Raw genomic sequence first — 22353 nt, 5'->3', positions numbered from 1 at the left:
CGGACCATTAGGAAAAGTGATGGGGGGGGGGGGGGAGGGGGGGAGGATTAGGAAAAAAATCAAAAAAAAATTCATGCAAGGGAAAATGCCAAGAAAAAAAATTCACGCAAAGAAGAAGGTAAAGAAAAAAAATTCATGCAGAAGGAAGGTCCAATTGTGACTTTTATTTACAGTGCATTTCACAAAACTTTTGACAGGCGATTTGCGAAGTTCGTTGTAAATTTGATAAGTTCGCTTCGAACTTGGGAATTTCAATACGTAACTGTCAATCAAAGGGCAAACTTTGAAAGTGTTTAGAGCCCTACACGACTCCCTTGTACGTGGTCTGGTTTCTGTTGCCTTTGTCGTAATTTTGCTCTCTTGATCAGTACATATTTGAATGGACGCCTCTTTTAGGCGGTTCGTGTAGTATTGGTTTAGAAATGGTTTTTGGCCTATGAGGCTTTACATTTGAATCTCTATACTGCTGTGTGATACGTTTTCTTCCAAGAAAATAGCTGGTCTCGAAAGTAATGTTTTTAGTTTCTTGGTATTGATTTTCTCAGCAGTAATGTGAATGTGACCTTATGGCGTCTCGCTTTTGCGCCAATTTAATTCTATATTCATCGGCGGTAGAAGCGAGTGATCTTCTGGTTTTAAATGTTTGACCCGGGCCCGGGTTCATTTTGATTTTGAACGCCTGTTACATTGTGCCTTGTACCAGTGAGGTAGCTGGCTTCTTATAGGCTTTGTATGCCTTTTTTTCTGCGTTTCTTAGCAGATCGTTATGCTCTTTGGAGGCGTTGTTTTTTTTAATTCTTTCACTCGTTCTTCTGACTTCTTCAGCGTGTTTTGGTTTGTGGCCATGGTCAGTAGCTGTCCTCCTTGAACCTCTGGAGTGTACAGATGTACAGGGAAGCCGTCCACTCCAAGTGGCTTCCTCCTCTCTCACTGTGTGTACATTTTCGAAAAGATTTTGCATTAAAAAGTGGCCTGTATCCTTTGATCTGTTGTGAGTGTAGAATAATTTATAAATCACAAAACCATGCATAATGAATCAAGATATCACTGTTAAAAAAAAGCAATATTTGTCTGAAAAAAAATTCGTACAAAGCGTTTCACCTGGAAAAAAAATTCCTGCACAACCAGTGCTCGAAAAAAAAAATTCGTACCAGCTGAAAATCCCCCACACCCCCCATCACTTTTCTAATGGTCCGTGCCTTAGCAAACAATAACAATCACAATATATAATTATACTGAACTTTGACTGTCAGGTGTATTTAGTGCTCAGGGACTAACTGGGAACACAGTACAAAAATCGAGTCAAATCAACACATCAAATAATGGGTAGGTTTTCGATGAGCCTGGGTTTGGAGACAGAGAGAAATATAAGGTCTCTGAAAAGACGCCCAAAAAGTTTCGGGCGTATTACGAGGGCCATAAATCTTTTTGTGTCTGCAAACCAAGGCGGTCTCGAGAAATGAAACTTTGAAATGATGTTGTTCTTTCCTATTTTGTAAATCTGTTCAAAGACCAGCAAAAGTCCCGAAAAGCCAATTGTGAATCTGAGATCCGCCAGTTTTGAAAACTGGTGTTTTTACATGTTTTCAATGAAACAACATACAAAATGATTCTGGAGAGCTTTTCATTTTTAAGATAAAGATGGAATTCTTTCCTTCGCGAAACGGGCAGCAGCTATCTAAAGTAGGCGGAACGTAGTGTCACCTGTCATCATTGGCTTTTTCGGGCTGCAAATCTACAACAGACAAAGGAGTATAATTTTCATAAACTTTTTCTTAAAACGTCTTAGTTCGTAAATAGACCATATACAATGTTAACATTGTTTCCACAGGAAAAAAAACCAGGCTCTCTAAGCGATGAATTCTCATCCGCGTTTCTGATGTCATCAAAAACCACATCCATTCTGTCAAAGGTCTCCACTAGAAGCGCATACACCCAAAGCAAACAAAGCGAGGGATTTATTCAGCGTTCATTTAAGCTTAACTTTGGCCGACAATTACTTTATTAAATGTGGTAAATGGAAGAGATACGGTGACAATATTAGTTTTTACGCCTAGTAGGGGTTTTAGCTTATAGTCAAGAGTTTAAGAACAACTGAATATTTTTCATTGCATTTGAAGGGGAACTGAAGCCAAAAATTGAGGATTTCTTTCCTTGAAGCTTTGGCCACGAATACGGTTGATGTTTCAATTTCCTTCATCATAAATTGTAAGCACAAACCCAGAAAAAGGAGACAGTGTAGGTCTGTTATATTCCTTTAAGTTTCATATTTACAGTGAAGTCACACTCTTCCGCTGATAATTAGTTTGAGCTGACAATGATCAGGCCCCAAAAAGCAGGAAAAACGCAACTTCAAACTCAATTTTCTTGCTCATATCAAGGGAGAAGCAAAAGCAAGCATCAAGACTTCATTTGTACACCTCATTCTTCCTCATAATCAAGGAAAAAATAATACAGTTGGAGTTTAGGCCTTAAGTTCTCCTTTAAACAATACCAAATGGGCATGTATTCACTTGCAAGCCGAGATAAAAGTGAAGACACACAGTAGCGTAAGCCAACGATGTGGCTTAACTATCATTAGCTACAACTGCGCTCGTTTACAAAGATCCTTTACTTGCTGGTCCTATTGATGGTAAGCTTTGTAAGTTAATTTACTATTGAAATTGCTGGGTGTTACAATGTTTAATTCGCTCTCTCCGCGAACCAAAGCCTCCACACGTTAATAGTTCGTCCCCTTCAACACGGTCTCGTAATACAGAATACTGACAACACTGAATCAGCAACCTTACGAAATAAGGATCGGACACCTTTTGCAGCAGTTTGTTCTCTCTTTTACTTTGCATCGGTTTAAGTCATAGGATAACTCGATCCTCAAAACCAACTTTAAATAAACAAAAATCCAACAATAGCTGTCAAACAAAAAACAAAAAATATTGCTTGATTTTAAACACTCTCTATTACAAATTTTACACTACCCTTGTGCTCAGAAGAAAATAGGGGATTTTTTAACAAGTTGTTTCTCACAATTACGCAGTAAAAGAAGCGACAAGAAAATCTCTTTTTTAATAAGGCAACCTAGTCTCGATCAAGGCTGATGACACGAGTGTTAACTGACGAGAAGAACAACTAGGGAGATTACGCAAGGACGACGACAACGTCTACGAGAACACAACAAAAAAATTACTCTAATGAGCAAAACAAAAGCTCTGCACTCCCTGCAAGTGCGTTTTACATTTTGGTGCATTTCTTTGCCGCCGTCCTCGTCCTGACAACGACATGAATTGACCAATTTTCAGGTTGTGTAGAGGACGTGAGAACCGAACGAAACATTAATACATTTTCTCCCCAAACATCTAAACAATTCATGCCAATTTTATTCCTGCAGATTTCATACGCACTGTCCATTCCGAACGACCTGGAGTTGTAACGAAATTATTACAATAACGCGAAATAGTATTTTTAGACGACGTTCTCCTTGGCGGCGTCGTTGTCCTTGCGTAAGCTTCCTATTGACAGCTAAACGTCGCTCGATGTGAAGGAATCCGGAATCCAGCAAATGTAAGGCTTTGGAATCTGGAATCCAGAGCGTGGAATCCGGAATCCATAGTATGGAATCCAGAATCCGGGATCCATTTCGGTGGAACCCGTGAGTTGGAATCCGGAATCCACGACTCGGGATTTAGAACCTGGATTCCTTTACATAGGGCGATAAACGTAAATAGTAATGCTTTTAGTCCTCAGCGGCGTCAAGTGTCATCTCGAGCTCTGTCCAATCCTCGTCAGGCAGATCTGAGGAGTAAATTTCAAATTGTGTTAGTTTCATAAACCTTTGGGTTATTTATCTCTCACATATCAGCTATCAGACTAAGGAGGGAACTAGCAAAAGGTTAATTAGCCTGAGGGTTGTTCCAGAATCGATGAAACAGTTACCTGTCTCCCTGGGATAGAACGTGTGATCGCCTTGCAAAAGGGCGGTTGTCAAGAGATTTAGTTTTTTGCTCATTCCAGTCTTGTTGAAATGTCATCGTTCTTTAATCCATAAGTGCAACATTAATACAAAATTACTTGAACAGCGCGTGGCAGAAAGAGTATTTTTTATTACAGCCTCCAAGGCAAAGTATCTCGCAGTAAACTGTTCTATGGTTCTTTACATTAATTTCAAATTGAACTCATGCCTTTTTCTTGCGTAAGGGATAATAAAGAGTTTAGCTGCATATGTCGTGTTTTCACAGTGGCCTTTGAGAGGAACGGAGTTAACAGGGGCACCCAACGAATCTGTTCCTCACATTATCTGTTCCCCAGAGGAATGTTGCTGGCTGGCAAAAATACAGGTGTTTCGATGAGCTGGCTGGGAAATTTTGTTATTGATAGAAGTTTTGCCTGGGAATTATTGACTTTTTCTAGCATTTCAACCCGAGCTGGCTGTAGAAACTCTGAGGACTGAGGACGACTAAAAAAAAAAAAAAGAACCCCTTCCCTCTCCCAGAGAGTAGTCACAAACATACGACGGCTGGTCAGAGTGATTGCGCTTGCGGAAAAAAACCTGTTTTGTCCCGGTTTTGTCGCTTTTGTTCGGTCGTTTTGGATCGAGGGATTTCAAAGCGCGCGGAATTCCTGGCTGGAAAATAAATTTGATCAGCTGGCTGGGAAAGCAACCAATTTTATCTAGCCGGCTGAGAAATTTCAGGTGTTTCTTGCTGGGAAAAAGGAACAGATAATGTTTTCCCAGCAACACTGAAAAACACCTGAAAATGCCTTAATAACATTTTTTTTCATTAACTGGGGTATAATAATACATTTTACAACAAATTGGTCGTTGGGTGCCCCTGAGTTATAATTAAGACCTTAAAGAGAACTGCTGATGCAAGCTTCATTGTCTCTTGGCTCGATTACCAGCCGCTGTTTCGGGAAATGAGCCAGCGCTCACTCCTTAGATCACGGCTGGAAGCGTGAGGTGAGGCATTGTAATTTCCGCCAATCAGAAACTCAAATTGTGGCTTTGAAAGTATTCTTCGACCCGGCCTGTTCGAGCTTTACAGTGCTTTTAAGGTGGCAAACAACCAAGATTTCGACAACGGAAAGTCACTAATTTTCCAGTTGGTGCCAAGGGCAAAATACGGCTTTTAAATCAATTTCTATGGCAATTTATCCTCAGAATTCGCTAATGTAAGAGCAAGTAAAATTAAAATTGATGCTTAGTTTATTGCCCTTGTGACACCATTTCTTGTGCATGCGCAGTAGGATCAAGAGCGTGAGGTTTCTGTATTTTTCGTCCAGTCCAGCAGTTTAGCACAATATTGTAGGCAAGATGAAATTAGATTGTTCTGTTTGTTACTATGAATTCAAGTCGACCTATGACCCAGTCAGTAATAATCCCGGCGAACGCTGGATGATTCTTCATTTCTTTTAAACAACAGATATGTCATTCCCTTACTTACCATGAAGCAATTTGAAAATAATTGCACAGCTCTGAATGTCTTCTCTCGTCACTCGTGTAAAATCAAGTATACGCTGACTCGTACTTGCTGTAATGTACATGCTTTGCAGAAATGTGCAGTCGCCACTGGTCAACGGCACAGGAAGTAAAATTTTCGTCTCATCAGTGGTCAACATTCTTTCAAACTGTGAAGAGATGACATTGTGAGCGCGTTATCACTTGATTTTCGCAAGTTTGCTATTGCACTGGTTTTGCTAGTGTGCTTTTACATCGTTAACCAATCGAAAGTAAAAGAATCAATGGCGTTCACAGGGGATGCCGACCGTTAACGTGTTAGTAGTTTAAAAAATATGCTGCGATTTAAAAACATAAACGGCCGGGTTTTTTAAATTACCGGATTACGATCAAAAAAGAAAATCAAAAAACTCTGTCTTCTACCCGGTCACCCATCCCAGTACAAACTCCTTCAAACCGGGATTAACTAATTGCGTGGCGAGTTACCATACACTTGTCGGAATTTAGCGAAATCCCGACCAAATTGTAGACGTTCAGTGCCTTTGGCATTCTATGTACATGTAATCATTTTGACTTGCTCCGAGTGGTTTTCCCCGCGCTTGCCAGTTTTGGTCAAGGAACAGTTAGAATATTTCTTAAAACCAATCAAAAGCCAACAGAGCGATGATGCCGTTCTCTTTCTCAATACCTTTGTCACTGCCCTGAAGCTATTCACCGTCTTGTGTTGTTATGCTGATTCCTGATCTAGTTTATCTACCTCGTTCCCAGGGTCTCTCTTCTGGAAACGAGATTGCTGTTCTACCTCCTTCCCCGTTTTGCACAGATGTGTGAATCAATCAAGGGAGGTATTCCCCAATCCCCAAGCCTATATCCCTCAGATCTACTGGCAAGTTAACAATTTTTTCCTTGACTCACCCATCCAAGGTATTTTCTGACTCGCGCTTTTCGTTGCTCTCGGTTCTTCTCTGTGAATAGAACCGTCTTGTATATAGTGTTCATCATTTTAATGTCTTCGGTAGTAAAATAATCTGGAGCCAAAAGTAAAATTTTAGCAAAATTACTGAAACCATCTTTCTTTATATAATAAGCTCAATAGTGCACGAATTTGGATTGGTTCTTATCTATCATCTAAAGACCTGGCCAAACGCTCGCAACATTTCAACGCAACATTGCTGCATGATGTTGCGACATGTGTTGAACGGACTGTCCAAACGCACGCAACATATCGCAACAGGATGGCCAAACGTACGCAACATGTTGTGCCCAACAATGTTGCAAGATGTTGCGTTGAAATGTTGTGAGCGTTTGGCCAGGCCTTAATTAGAGGTTAGACACTGGAAACCACGGTGGAAAAAAAAAAGCACGTGTTAGCTCCAAAATAACTTCTTCTAATTTTACCCTCGCCGAAATACCTCAAGATCCTTGGTACCAGAGCATTTACCCCAGCTGGTCCTGGTCCATCTCAAAGAAACATATTACCTTCAAATAGCGAGTTTAAGGAGGCTTGAAATAGTTTGTCCTTTTTTCAATCTAATGAACATATTCTGTCCTTAGATACAGTTAGCGTAATCATATCAAGACGAAATTTGGCCAGAGTATTAAGTACCCATCGCAAATTTCTCACATTATATTTTCCTCCAAAATAACGTTACCATGGCAACGATATTCGGCATTTCTTTAAGCGTTAACAGATGGTTAACATTGGTTCGCTATCTCGGAGTAATTGGGCATTATTAGGGAGCCTAAGCACGCGCGTTTTTGAGACGCGGACGGCAACCGGAAGAGAACATTTCGTGTGCCAGGACAGTAGTATCTCCCAGATATTCAATCTCGGTGAAAAGTGGCAGAATATTTACCTCGCCGCTTTGCGGCTCGGTAAATATTCTACCACTATTCACCTCGATTTCAAAGAATAATTGTTAATTCTTTCTCGCTTTCAAAGAATTCCAATGAAACAAGCAGACAATTTCCTCGTTCAACAGAAGCAACACAAGCCATCTTCGCAGTAGGAATTATCAATGTGCCCTTGCAAAGAAGTTTACCCCGCAGTTTTTCCCCCTAGAAGTTTACCAACACAGACCATTGCGACTAATAACATTACGAACTTCATCCTTTTGCTCGAGCGCTCGAATGCAAGGTAAAAAATCTCCTAGTTTGACACATAGTTTTTTGGTTTGAAAAGACACACGACAGATTAGTCTTTCAGGGAGCTCTCTTCAAAAATAAAACTTATCCTCGTAGTCTTGTCCTTATTATCGCAAAATGAAACAAAGACAGGGAATTTAAATTGCCGCCATTTTGCCGCGTCGTTGTTTCTATGGCAAATTCGATTGGTACCAGTCCCTCGCGAGTGGGTCAAGCCTGCGCACTCATTTTGCCGCGGTGTCACGCAGACCTAAAGGCCAACACAAACGGATTTAAGTGACAATTAAACCGTTTGCTCCGTTTGTGTAGAATTTTCGTAGTTTTCGATTTATATTCATATATATAGGAATTAGAATTAGAATTGCAGCTTACGAATGGCTCGAAAGGGTTTTCATGCGGGACTCGTGAGTTCGATTCCGGCCGGATCAGCACTTAAAGACTTTTTTAACAGCACAGCTGAACATTCTTTATGATAGTCTGCGTTACATTCAGTATCATTATTAATGCGAAAGGAAGGTTTGCAAGTGCAAATTTTGATTCGAATCCAGAAATTTAGAAAAAAGATCCATGTTTTTGAAAAGCACTAGGCAATGCCCTGGATATCCTGCCTTATTTCTTTTGTTTTTTCATAACCTAAAGCACTGACGTACCTGGTAAATAGTTGTCATCTGCATCCAGGTCAATTGGAATCCCGGCATCAACATCATCTTCCTTAGTTGCTCTTGATATTGCGGACTTTCCAGTAAACTCCCCTTTCACCATCTCCAGCTTTTTGCTTGTTTCATTGCACTGAACGCGACAGTACTTGAAGAGAATTGGTCCCCATGCATTCCTAGTTGCCACACCTGGAGGGATGATTTTTTCCTTGTATGTGCACTGGGCTTTGGATTGCAAAACCTTAGCAAGCTCTGATGGAAGCTCCAATTCTGCATCTATTCCCCACTGAAAGCAGAAAGAGATGACAAAAATGTCAATAACATCATGATACAAATTGCATATTATATTGGGGAGCTTGAAAAACGAAGATGACTACAGTAGCGAAAATACTATGGACTTTAAGATCTTCGACTGCGACGTTAACGGAAACGTCACCTCAAAATATAACTTTGCTCCATCATAAGTCTTTCGCGTTTCTTTCATCTCGTTCTTGTTGTTTTATGTGGCCGAAGTATTCTGAAAATAATGGGCCATTTCCGAGTTGCTGTTTGTCTCGGTTTTGAAGTGAGTCTTGGTGCTCAACTATTTTAAGGGAAATTAGTTTTATTTGCATAAGAATACGCAACTCATTTCCATTTGAATGGTTGTGTACCGGGGCCCAGTTCCTCAAAAGCCGGTTAACGCTAATCTAAGATTAAAAATTAACCAAGCAGTTTATTTCTCTACTCCCAAATGCTGTTCAACGCAGATTGTCGGCAGAACTTTACATGAGAAGACGTCAATCTTGAAAAACAAAAATAAGCAAAAGAAACTTTCACCAAAAAGTTGAAAACGTGAAACAAAAGTTTAAGCTAATCCTGCATTAAGTTAATCGGCTTTCGAGGAACCGGGCCCAGGACTCGCTTTGAAACTGAGGTATGCAGCAACTCGGAAATGGGCTATTGGCTAGGAGCGATTTCAGGATACAAATGGAGAAACAGGTTTTGCAGTTGTACGCTCAAGTTGTCGTCAAACTCTCAAATTTGGTGATTTCTCGTCATTGTTATGCAAAGTACCGCAAAAATTAATACAAGACAAAATGCATTGCGCACGTGCAGCACGATTATTTTTCCTCACTCTTGTTTTGTGGCGTTGTCGTCACTTCAAAGTATAATTTTGAGCTTTCTTATTTCAAGTACTACTATTTCGTAATTATTCTGTCTTATATATTCACATTGTACAGTACGGGCGAAGTATCATGACAGGACGTTGTCGTCAAAACCTTAAAATTGGTAATTTTAAACTGTTGTTTTGCAGGGTACGGCGAGAAACGTATGAAAATGTGTGCCGCTCTTTCATCTCGACCATTCAGTCTTCCTCTCTAAAGCAATAAAATTATTGTTTTTGGTCTTGTCGCTGCTGTAGCCACGATTCGTTACTTCCTTTTTATTGAAATTAACAAAAAAAAACGCCGCAATGGTAGCGGCAGTGTGGCGCGAACTCTTCCTGAGTTCGATTCCGCGGCTGGAACAGTCACTCAGAGTCTTAAAGTGACTAAAGCGTAAATGCTGTTGTGGTCAGCCTCAATGCCAACTAATCCCGAAGCCAGCCATAACTTAGCAAACTGTCCTAGCAGCAAAGATTGTGAAAAATGGCAAAGATGTTTTAAAACTGATTTACTCGTACGATGGAAACATAAGTACAATTAACAGGCATATAAGGCAAGGCAAGACAGGGCCAGAACACACTCGAAGGCAACCCGAAGGTTCCTTTTCCGATGGCTTCTACCGTTTTTACGTTAGGGGTGGAGTGAGCGGTTACCAAATACCATAAGATTCGTGCATATTCCTTTAAAAACCAGAGTGCCAAATAAACATCCGACCGGAAATATTTTTTGGATTGAAACCGGCGGAAAATGCAGAAAGGAAAAACTTTCCAAACCGTTTTCCACCTGAACACGGAAAGCGTCGACTCTTAAGAACTTTGTTTGACGTAGTATGGCCGTGCAGCCACGTCGAGCCACAGAGAGGCGCGAAAAATTAAACCAATTTTATGTTTAGGTGTCCTACTACAAGAAGTAAACCTGCCTTGAGCCTGCGACCCAATCTAAAACCAGTACTTGGTCAGCGGTCAACTTAAAAAAAAAAAAACAGCTGCCCTCGGTGAGCTCTAAACTTAAGCCTGCAATATGACCACGTGATACTGGTCAGCGAATACCTTATTTTGACAAGTGTCAATTGAACAAAACAATAACAAAGATGTACGCTGTAAGCGGCCGCCATGCTGTCCGTATTGATAATTATTATTACTATTATTATTATTATTATTATTATTATTATTATTATTATTATTATTATGATTATTATTATTATTGGGATATTATTGAATTATTGGGCAACTTCGTCGTGCGTACGCGCCCACGAGAAATACCGCTAGCCATGATTACCATGAGAAAAGTAACTCATGGGTTCCTATGATTTTAGAGCTCCGGGAGCTCTGCTCAGGTCTTTAGGGACCTTCAGATCGAAAGACAAGGACGACTACGAGTAGTAGTTTTTCGCACTGAGCACGCGCGTAATGTTTGGAGGCCGACGTTTTTCGAAGTGCGCATGCTCTGAACGGAAAACTCTTACTCGTAGTAGTAGTAGTAGTACTCTTCCTCAGATCTAAAGGTCCTTAGCTTATGAGGGAGTTTAAGAAACGACGACCTTAACATCATTGGTTAAAGTATTGCTGTACTCTGGATAACAACAACGTTAAATCACCAAATTTGACGTTTTAATGACAACGTGAGCGTCCAAATGCGAATCTTTCATTTTATATTTATACTTCGAAACCACTCGTATAAATTCAATTTTAGGATAATTCACACACATACTGAGTACGACGGGAACGAAATGCAATAACCGCGAAAGACTTAGGATTGTGCAAAGCTACATTTTGAAGTGACGTTTTCGTCGTCGTCGCTGTAGCAAATCTTAATCTGAGTTAGCGTATTTCTCGTGTGCTAATTATCACGTCATACGTGTAAACCAGACTTAAATCAAATATTTTTCTCAAAGATTGAAAGGAGAGTTTTCTTTTCAATCCAAAAAAAAATTAATTTGTTTTTAACATTTTATGAGTGTTAGAGGTTCCCTTTGAGGGAGGAAACTTATAGAAATCGCAAATCTGAACAGAAAACTGCCCATTGATATTAAATGCGATAATCACATTTTATGTTGCTTGAAAACAGAAAGCCAAAAATGGAAAAGAGCAAAGAGGAAAGGTAAGTCGAAACCAACCTCGTCCCCGGAGTTTTCTTGGTGAGTACACCCTGGGGATGAGGTGGAGTCAAAACAAAAGGTCAAGTCAACAAAAATGAAAATATCTGCGCCAAACAAAAAAATACGGCAGTAAGAGGTAACTACCTCATGTTTCCTGTTTCCTTGGACCTCAAATCTTTCGCTGTAAACCACAGATGTTACAAGAAGCAGTTCTTGATCTTGTAAACAGCTCATCTTGTTGGTATCCAGTTCAAAGCTTCTTAGTATTTTACGGAGGTCTGGATCCAATATATATTCCTCACTAACTTTCCCAAGCTGGAGGTCTCCAAAGTTGTCATCATTAGTCAATGTTATCTCGCCGGTTTCGCCAACGTCCACAATAACTTCCTTATGGCTAGAACAAAAAAGCATTATTTTTGTCAGTCACTCATTGTAGTTTCCAGGAACCCATGAGAAGGCGTTTTGACAGACCGATTTAAGGACGGTGCCTACTAATTAAAGATATTTTTGCTCCGGTGTGTGATTATGCAGGAAATGTAGATCTTAACAGGAGTAATTGAAATCCAAAAAGATAATTCATGAATAATATTTGTAAAAAGCTTTGAAATACAAAGCAACGTATGGCGTTGTTTCTCAAATTGAAGCTTAATTATCTCTCAAAAATGCATGGCTACCCCAAATTTTCTTTTTAGACACCAAGAGGTACTTACTAAGATCTACTTTCTCCGGATAGTTTTAAGCCGCGCAAAAATGTCCCTGTATTAGTGAGCATCGGCGATAGGAAATCTGAGTATCTGGAGATGCGCATAACGTTTGCGCAATAACAATAGTAGGCAACGTCCTTAAGCACTCTTGTCAACACGGACGGCGACCGGAAGTGATTTTGCAAAGAGACTGACGTCACACTTCACAGACTTCAAATCACAAAACTCCAAGCTGGCTATTTGGTGTCCGTGGTGAAAAACAAAAACGCGAGAAGGTAAGTTCATTTTAGGTGCAATAACTCCGCTTTTTTGTCAATATTTGTTCTTTTCCTTTAAATGTTGGACAATCAACTTTCTAATTCCTATTATTTATGAAAGAAACTATTCTTTGTAAGTTCTACCAGCTGATGAACAACAGTGCTGCAGACGCTGAGACCCAGTCTTGCCAAAAACCTAGAATAAGTCTCTTTTGAAAAATATTTGTTTTCCTTGATATATCCTTTTGTATGTGCTTGTGTTTTTTCTGTGGTCTTACATTTTTATGCGCTGGCAATGCTAAAACAACGTTTTTAGAAAGACCATGTTGAATTTTTTTAAATTTTAATGACCGTCAAATTTAATTTATTTTTTGGAGCGCTTCATTTTTATTTGTCATTTGCTTTCCTTTACAGAAATGTACCAATTGGATAGGACAAATCAGCTAACATAGGCAGATCTGAACTTTGCGTGACATTCAGGATCATTCAGGATTATCGATCGCAACTGGATTGAGAATTTCTAGCCGTGTTCTCCTCCAATAAAACAAAAAGTTCATCCTCTAGAAATCAATCTTTTACCGTAGCTCTGAAAAGCATATCTCTTGTCTTTCTTAAAGAAGTCATGATTCAGTATCAAGAAAGAAGACAAAGAATCAGAACTGCTGTGCAATACACTAGCGATGCCGTAAAATCACTGACGTGACATGCTTAATGTAAACAAAGCAAGTCACATTCTCTAAGAGAAACGAAAAGGGCAATGGGGACGAGAATGTAAAAACCTTTCATCCCTTCAACGATCGATCCTCTCTTGGGTTCCAGTCCTTGCCCGACAGGTCACGCAAAAGCGTGACAAACGAAATTTTCCAAGAGCTTTGCAATATCACATCGATATTACTCGTTTAGATCATCGGTGACCCCTATTTTTTAAATCATAAATCACTTACTTTACTTACTATCCACAAAATATGATGAAATGCAAAAATTCCCACCCTAAGAAGTTATCTTTTTTTAACATTTTCTTTGGAATAATTCCTCGTGCCATCGAATTCCGGTTGTGGTTGCAACGGATAGAGCTTACAAAAACGCTCGTCGAGGATGAAGTGTACTGTTTACGACATCCCTAGCGGCATGCAATTATCTAAAAATCCCACCCATAAAAACCTTCACTCTAACAGTTAATTCTTATGATTTTCGATGGATGGCCAGATGAGGCTACATCTCGCTATTATGACCGATTACTGGAAATTAAGGCATTTTTCCACTGCCATTTTCTTCGAAACAAAGTCGGTGACCCCCAATTTCTTTTTTTCATTTTTGGAGTAAATACTTTATGACCTAACTCTAGGTGAGAAATGAAGAAAATCTCACCGTAGGAAGATTTTGGCGCGAACGTCTTTAAGGTTGCAAGATGCCTGGACGCCCTATGACAGAAGAACAGAAACGAAAGAAGACTGAGAGAAAGAGGACGAGAGACGACAACGGTACACTATTAATAGCTCAAACAGTTTAGCGCTGTGTATCAGGAGACCAAGCATAAACGAGACGAATTATAAACAACGATGAAGTTGTATTTCCGCCATGTGCGATCTCTACGTACAACATTCATATCCCGGGTGAGGGACCGAGAGGGGTCTCGGGCTAGTTCCCAACATCTCCCCCCTTATAGAAAAAAAACTGTATACAACAACAACATAACAAACAAATACAGCAATGAGCGCTGTAAAAGGCGTAAGAGAATAAATAATTGGCAGTCCATGTAGACCACTAGGTCAGTTCATAGCCTTTTTTAAATCTCAAGGGAGGTTTGATGATCCTCGTTCTTGTTCGTGTGTTCCCAAGAGTGGGTGCCGGAGGGTGGTCTTGGCTAGGTAGAGTTGCAAGCTTCTCAGGCCCATTGCTGGGGAGTATCTCTGGTCTGGTGAGGTGTGGTGGTAGAGTCTACGCCGGAGGTTGATTGTTGGGAACAGTTTCTTCTGGTTGTGGTTCTATGGAGACTGTACCGTTGTCCGGTGGTGGTTCCTGTAACCGTGGCGGAGGGTTGGTCTGTTTTGGTGGAGGAGACTGTTCCATTGTTGGCATGATATGAACCCGGTTTCTACGGATGTTGCTGGTTGGTGTCTGAGTGGTGCATGATATAGGTGTGTCCTGGGAGATGATAGTCCCACGTATCCATGGATTACTCGTTTGTGTAGGTGGAGGTTTTGCATATACGCTGGAACCGACAGCAAGTTCGGGATGTACTTTGGTCGGTTTGTTGTCGTAGTAGCGTTTGCTCGCGGCTCGCTTCAGGGTGAGCTCTTGAGTGACGACATCTAGGTTGACTGGTGAGGGGCTTTATGAGGTGGTTGGGTGTTGGCAGGGTTGTCCTGGTACGTCGACAGAGCATGCGCTGTGCAGGTGAATACGTATGTCCCTGAGGTGGTGTGTTTCGGTAATTGAGCAGCGCAGTCCGGATTTCTTCAGTGTTGATTTGGCCACTTTGACTGCAGCTTCGGCTCTGCCATTACCTTAAGGGTGATAGGGTGAGGAGGTTGTGTGTTTGAATCCGTACTGTGTCGCAAAGTTCTCATATTCCTTGCTTGCAAATTGTGAGCCATTGTCAGTGTGGCAGATTTGTGGTATGCCAAACCGCGCAAAGTGGGCCTTGGTCTTCTTTATGACTGTGGCGGAGAGGGTGTCCTGGAGTTCATCGACTTCGATCCAGTCCGAAAAATGGCAGACAGTAACCAGGTAGTCCTTTTGCTCATGGGTAAAGATATCTTGGCTCACAATTTGCCATGTCTGCGTTGGAATTGGTAATGACTTCATGGGTTCTTTGGTAAGAGTTCTACTGTATTGGGCACAAACACTGCAGCTCTCACACATGTCTGAAATGGCTTTCCGCATGCCTGGCCAGAATAAAACCTCGCGTGCCATGCGAATGAGGGACTCTGCTCCAAAGAGGTGCCTGGACTGAGGAACCAGGACTTGCTGACCTTTGTAAACGATGCCGTTGAGTGTGCTTAATTCCTCTCTGAAGGTCCAGAATGGGCGGAGGTTGGGGGCCAGGTGTTGTTTGTCGTCCGGCCAACCAGAGGTGATGGTTTGTTGTAGATCAGTCAGGGTTTGATCCTTTTTGGTTCCTGATTTGAGGAGTTCTTCTGTGACATCGTTGAGTCGGGGGTTGTGTTCATTGTCAGAGTGTTCAAGTTCAAGGCGGAACACTTCAAACCCTGTCACTTTTGCCTGCACTGGGGTGGGTAGAGCAGCGCGAGATAGTGTGTCTGCTATATGAAGGCTTGTACCTTTCTTGTATTGTAGGCTAAAATGATATCTCTGAAGTCTCATTAGCATTCGCTGAAGACGTGCGGGTGACTTGTGAAGTGGTTTCTTGTAGATGGTTCGAGGGGTTGGTGGTCTGTGTGCACTGTGATGTCTGATTTGCCGAACAGCCAATGATCAAATTTTCCAAATGTGTTGCAGATGGCGAGGCATTCTTTTTCGATTTGTGAATAGCGCTGTTCGGTGCTGCTCAGGCTGTTTGAGGTAAAGGCGACTGGTTGGAGTTTACCTTCGGCGTTCGGTTAGAGGAGAGCTTCCTCCAGGACTTCTTCGCTGGCGTCCAATTGGAGTCGTTGTTGAGACCAAATATAAATTTGTCGCGATACATTTCGTCACTGAGTGTTCCATAAGAGCACAGACTTCCGGCTTGCCTAATCCTAACTTCCCATGCTTGTACCGATTCCGTCAGTGTTTGGCTAAGGCCCCAACTTAAATCTGTCAGCCAAAAATGAACTGCCGGTCGAACCTGTATAGTGTAGGCGAAGTTTCTCCATCGAAATCCAAGGTTTGGCTCTGTCATCGATCGCGATCTCAGGTTCTGTTGTGTATCGTATGACCTGAAGGGCTTCGTCTGGCATGGCCGACCGAAGCGCGGCGATTTCGAGCTGTGGTTTATTATAATAATCGGCTGGCGCTGTCTCTGGGTCTTTATCCAGGTTACGGTAGTTCGCTTGAACGCAGTAGTCATTGAACCTGGCTTCGAAGTTCTTGAAATTTTCCGAAATGTTTTCGGTTAGATTGAGTTCTGGGCGCTTGAGATTCGTCGCCATGAGTTCGTGTATCCAATGTAGCGTTGCGTGAAGAGGTTTTTTTGTTTCCTTTGATCGAAGTATTTGCTGGAGTGGTTCTAGAAAAGGTTTATCCCACTTCTGACACCAAGTTTAGCGCTGTGTATCAGGAGACCAAGCATAAACGAGACGAATTATAAACAGAGATGAAGTTGTATTTCCGCCAAGTGCGATCTCTACGTACAACATTCATATCCCGGATGAGGGACCGAGAGGGGTCTCGGGGCTATTTCCCAACAAAACGTGGTGGAAGACGTTACTCCACAAATTCTTTTCTTGGACACTAAACCTTTTGTTATTTCCACGGATGAGTTATTTCAAGAGCATGCATATTTCGAAAAAGTGGTTTAGTCTTTTTTTCCTTTGTTCAGGAATGAAACTGGAATTAATAACAATCATCTGTACTCTTTTTGGACAGACTGAAATAATTGATCTGTTTGCTGGTTTGTTTGGCTTTAAATCACTCCGTTTGCCACATTGTTTTTCGATGTGCCTTGACACTGACAAGAAAATTTTCCCCTTATGTTAGAAACATGTAATCTCAATGAGTTCTCGTAAAAGTAAGGAGAAATATCACCAGCTCGTGTTTTCAGAAGTTCGTTTAGAGGACGTGTAGTTAATTTTTTTGGAGATCTTATTTGAAGTTTGTTCTTTCTAGCCGATTCTGGTTCTAAGCCAAGCTGAAGTGTTTCAATCAAATACATCAAAATGTAAATGATCTCGTTTTAAGAGATAAAGTGGAATAAAGTACGTACATCCTTGTTTGACCTTGAACCCTCTGTGATTTCTAATTTTAGCTTGATTCCTATTCGCTGGCTTTTGACAGTCAACTCTTAAATGGCTTCTTTCCTTTTCCGTTTGCTTGCTGAGGATTTGCTTGTTTTCTTTTAAAACCCTTGCGATTCAAGAAAAAATTAATTGCCCAACTGGTGAATTCGACAGTAAATTTCGATGGAAAAACCGATATCGCACTCATTCCTTCGTGATTCATGCGATCAGTCGGTTTTTCGGGTGAAATTAACCGTGGAATTGACTAGTTAGGCAGCGAAGAAACTGACAGAATTAAGCAATATCCTAGAAAACCAAAACGCGGACAATTCCAAAGTCTTTTATTTTCACGAATCCTAGAGCCAGTAAGAATGAACAACCCGGGAGCTCCGCTTTTAGGCTTGGCTAAATCTATATATTAGCCTCTTGTTTTCTATACTTTACCGAAACTTCTACTCCGGACAATAATTCTTTAATCCGTTTTTACTAACACCACCTTCTAGCCTGTCCTCCAGTCCATAATGTTTTTCAAGGTTAGTTACCAGGCTCCGTGGTCCTTTAAAATGCCTGGGCAAAATGGCTTAACAAACCGATCTGTGTAAAACACAGACTTCAGACTGCAGACTGCAGACAGGGGGTAAAATGCAGACCGAGGTTACAATTTAACTGTTGAAAAAGCCCAAATCCATTAGAAATGCTAACAGTCAAACCTGAATATTGTTTTAGGCCTAATTAGGCCTAAGGTTAGCATTTCTAAGGGGTTTGGGCTTTTTCAACAATTACGTTATAACCTCAGTTTGCATTTTACCCCTGGTCTGCAGTCTGCGTTTTACACTGACCGCTTAACAAACAACTCACACGAATCATCACAATTTAATTCATTTATAAACAAACACATACCTGGCCGCTGGAGCATCACTCCCTTTTTCGATCAGTTGCTCTTTCGTTATCTTTGATTCGACGTCTTTCAGAAAGACGTTTTCGTTGCTGTCAACGTATTTTTCCAGGCCATCAAGGATTATAATTTCCTTCTTCCCAAAGGGACGTTTCCAAATCGATCTTTTTCGTTTGACTAACAGAGTTAAAGGTTTTACTGGCTTTGAATGTCCATGCAACAGTGGTATTAAGTTAGGATCGTCGAAGTTCTCCTTAGAAAACTTATAAAGCAGCTCCTCGATCATGATCTCAAACTGAAATTGAAATTGTCATCGGAATCACTGTAGTGTCTTTAAGACGTCCTTAGTAAGGTCGCTGGAAGCAAATTCAAGCTATACTCGCAAAACAGGAGAGAAACGATGGTTGCTAACTTTTTCCAGAGTTATTCTGACTACTTTAAAATATATTGGAGGCCAAACAATTCCAAATATTTTCGTGTCAATATAATGGAGCTTACATGAAGCTCCATATATGGTAGCTATACTAACATCTTATAACAGAAGTGCTCCAAGTGTCTCTGTATCTGGATGTTTCGTGCAACTCGTCTCGCCACAATGTCGCTAAAACAATGCAAGACAAGTTGCACGAAACATTTCCCACTCTAGCAGCGCCTTTAGTACAATTATATCGGCGTGGCTGGAGTTTGGCTATTCCAGGTGGCACGTCCGAGTGTTTTTAACGTGACATTAGTTTCTGTCCGCCCTCTATCATCTATCCTATCTGTATGTCATCTATAAGAAGAAAACAGCAACGAAATGTATACTTGAGTCACGCTTTAATTCATACATCATAAGCGGGATATGGCAGCAGGGGCAAAGTTTCGCTCGGTACAATGGGGGAGCTATTATATCTGAAATTTAAGTTTTAGGTCCTTCGTCGCTTGGCGTGTTACCTACGGATGTCGATGAACTTCCTCAAAGAGAAAGACAGGTTAGAATAAGGCAGCAGCACGTCGTTTGCTGTTTAGTGTTTTACGTAATTTTTCTGTTATTTACAAAGCCTTAGTAAACTCAGTTGGCGCAACTTGGGTATAGATGTATTTTTAGAAAACTAGAAAATACTTACTGCAAATGTACTTGCAATCGCCGAGACAGTTATTTCTTTATGATCTGACCGTGCCAACGCTATTGTTCAGTTCCCACTGAGAGAATAAACTTCTAGGTTTCGACTGATTGTCAAGCAACTGACAGGAAGAAGCAGGAAGGAGTGATATTACCAGATATGGAGATGAAACTGGATCTTTCGTTTCGATTTGGAACGTTTCAGTTTCCAAACGATCATGATCGGACAAAACGGGTATCATGACAATATCTATCGTGCTATAAACTGCGGCTTACGCACAATTATCATTCCTGCCAGAATAAAAGTAAAACTCTCAGTTTGAAAAGTTGTGAGTCATCATTCGACTCATCCTTAAGCAAGGATCGCGCTCACAGAGGGTTTTCTCCGGGTATTCTCTTTGCTCAAAAACCAACCTATTTATGGTTTGATAGTTGATTTAGTTTGATTTCTATACAGTTGACACTTAAATAAAGTTAATTACTATTATTGACAAAAAAATTGACATTTACTTGTGAAAATACATTGTTCGTGGTTAGTCTTCGTGCTTACGTCGTTTCATCCCGACCAAGGGACTCATCAGACCTTTCTGCTTTGTAAACTCGTTGGGTATCACGCCCAAAGTCCCGTTCGCTAACAAAATGATGACAGCAATGTCGCCTTATATTTTATAAGGATTCCATTAGTATTAGTACTAGAATGATGTATTGGTACAAGTGCATTATGAAATACAAATGAGCAAGTCAATTTTTTTTTCTAAGACCGACAAAATTGAACGAGCCTGGAGGAAACGCTGATGGAAACAAAGAATTTCGAAGGATCGATGGCCTGTTTTGTAACACAATTTCTGGCGTTCCCAAGTTTCCTTAGCAAACAATATCAATCACAATATATAATTATAATAAACTTTGACTGTCAAGTGTATTTAGCGCTCAGGGACTAACTGGGAAAACAGTATAAAAGTCGAGTCAAATCAACACATATCAAATAATGGGTTGTTTTGTAGGAGAGGAGAAAACCGGAGTACCTGGAGATAAACCTTTCGGAGCAGAGTAGAGAACCAACAAACTCAACCCACATATGACGCCGAGTCTGGGATTCGAAGCCAGGCCACATTGGTGGGCGGCGAGGGCTCTCATTAGATCTCTAATAGGCCATTTATTCAGATTGATAGTGGAGCAGTGAGGACAAAAACAATAGAAACACGTTGGAATGAATGTGATAAATATTTACATATCTTCCACTTTCCTTTGTCTTTGTCATCTACACCTCTCTTTCAAGCTGAATTTTATTATATCGAAAAAGGCCTATTGATCAGACAGCAAATCAATACAAATCAAATGTTTTTCTTTTAATAAGACGAGAAAACCGGTGTAAAATAACTTCGCTGCAGTGCAGAGAACAAGGAAACGCAACCCACAAGTGTGACAGAGTCCGGCAAGAGACTCGGACACATTGGTGCTCTCGCACCACTGCATCAACACTGAATTCCCTTTAGATTTTCGACCAGAAAATCCAATTTTGAAGCAACGATCTGCCCATTTTAGAAAGCTGGTCTTTCAACAGATTTACAAGACCAGATGAAACAACATAATTGCAAAGTTTCGTGTACATGAAAGGCCTGGGTTTGGAGACAGAGAGAAATATAAGGTCTCTGAAAAGACGCCCAAAATGTTTCGGGCGTATTACGAGGGCCATAAATCTTTTTGTGTCTGCAAACCAAGGCGGTCTCGAGAAATGAAACTTTGAAATGATGCTGTTCTTTCCTATTTTGTAAAGACCAGGAAAAGACGCGAAAAGCCAATTGTGAATCTGCGACCCACCAGTTTTGAAAACTGTTTCTTTTACACGTTTTCAATGAACCAACATGCAAAATGAGTCTGGAGAGCTTTTCATTTTTAAGATAAAGATGGAATTGTTTCCTTCGCGATAGGTGGAACGTAGTGTCACTTGTAACCATTGGCTTTTTCGGGCCGCAAAGCTACAACAGACAAAGGAGTAGAATTTTCAAAAACTTCATCTTAAAACGTCTTAGTTCGTAAAGAGACCACATACAATGTTAACATTGTTTCCAGAGGAAAGAAACCAGGGGCCCGTTTCTCGAAAGTCCCGAAACTTTACGGGCCATTTTCGGGTGCCACAATTCCCTTTGTATCTCAAGAACGGAGAGGATTTAAGTTGTCAATCTTTACGGACATGTTTCTTTTAGTTAGCTTGAAAACATGTTAAAAGATCGGCCTTCCAAAATAAGCGGTTGGCAGTTTCACAAGTGGCTTTTCGGACCCGAAAAGTTTTCGGGACTTTCGAGAAACGGGCCCCAGGCTCTCTAAGCTAAAGTAATGCACTCTTATCCACGTTTCTGATGTCATCAAGAAACACACCCATTCTGTCAAAGCTCTCCATTAGAAGCGCGTACACCTAAAGCAAACAAAGCGAGGGATTTATTCAGCGTTCATTTAAATTTAACTTTGGCCGACAACTACTTTATTAAATGTGGTAAATGGAAGGGATATGGTGATAATATTAGTTTTTACACCTATTAGGGGTTTTAGCTTATAGTCAAGAAGTTAAAAACAACTGAATATTTTTCATTGCATTTGAAGGGGAACTGAAGCCATAAATTGAGGATTTCTTTCTGTGAAGCTTTGGCCACGAATACGCGGTTGATGTTTCAACTTCCTTCATCATAAACTGTAAGCTCAAACCCACAAAAGGGAGACCGTGTAGGTCTGTTATATTCCTTTAATCAAGTTTTATATTTACAGTGAAGTCAAACTCTTCCGCTGATAATACTTTGAGCCGACAATGAATGATGAGGCCCCAAAAGCAGGAAAAACGCAACTTTAAATTCAATTTTCTTGCTCATATTAACGGAGAAGCAAAAGCAAGTATCAAAACTTCATTCGTACAGCTCACTCTTCCTAATAATCAAGGAAAAAATAATAATATGAGTTTAGGCCTTAAGTTCCCCTTTAAACAATACGAAATGGGCATCTATTCACTTGCAACCCGAGATAAAAG

General features: G+C 40.7%; 1 protein-coding gene across 1 annotated transcript; it reads right to left on the bottom strand.

Moving 5' to 3' along the window:
- Window positions 1-2243: 2243 nt before the first annotated feature.
- LOC138007786 (uncharacterized) lies at window positions 2244-19476 on the bottom strand. Its single transcript, XM_068854855.1, has 7 exons — window positions 19339-19476; window positions 18238-18527; window positions 11644-11893; window positions 8248-8539; window positions 6368-6480; window positions 5439-5622; window positions 2244-3789 (listed from the first exon to the last, which is right to left on the bottom strand). The coding sequence occupies exons 2-7, from the start codon at window positions 18516-18518 to the stop codon at window positions 3731-3733; spliced, it is 1179 nt and encodes a 392-aa protein (XP_068710956.1). The 5' UTR covers window positions 18519-18527; window positions 19339-19476; the 3' UTR covers window positions 2244-3730.
- Window positions 19477-22353: the final 2877 nt, after the last annotated feature.

Source organism: Montipora foliosa, chromosome 6 (assembly GCF_036669935.1).
Source record: "Montipora foliosa isolate CH-2021 chromosome 6, ASM3666993v2, whole genome shotgun sequence".
Lineage (NCBI taxonomy): Eukaryota > Metazoa > Cnidaria > Anthozoa > Scleractinia > Acroporidae > Montipora > Montipora foliosa.
The sequence above is the reverse complement of the archived record's forward strand: the minus strand, read 5'-3'. Positions and strand labels throughout refer to the sequence as shown.

Bases quoted from the DNA above. Each gene is read 5' to 3' on its own strand.
- LOC138007786 (XM_068854855.1), bottom strand. From the start codon at position 18,518: ATGATCGAGGAGCTGCTTTATAAGTTTTCTAAGGAGAACTTCGACGAT. The intron at 8,540-11,643 runs GTAGTTACCTCT...TTCTGCTTTCAG, and splicing joins AAGGAAACAGGAAACATGAG to TGGGGAATAGATGCAGAATT. The intron at 5,623-6,367 runs GTGAGTCAAGGA...ATCTCTTCACAG, and splicing joins TCAGAAAATACCTTGGATGG to TTTGAAAGAATGTTGACCAC.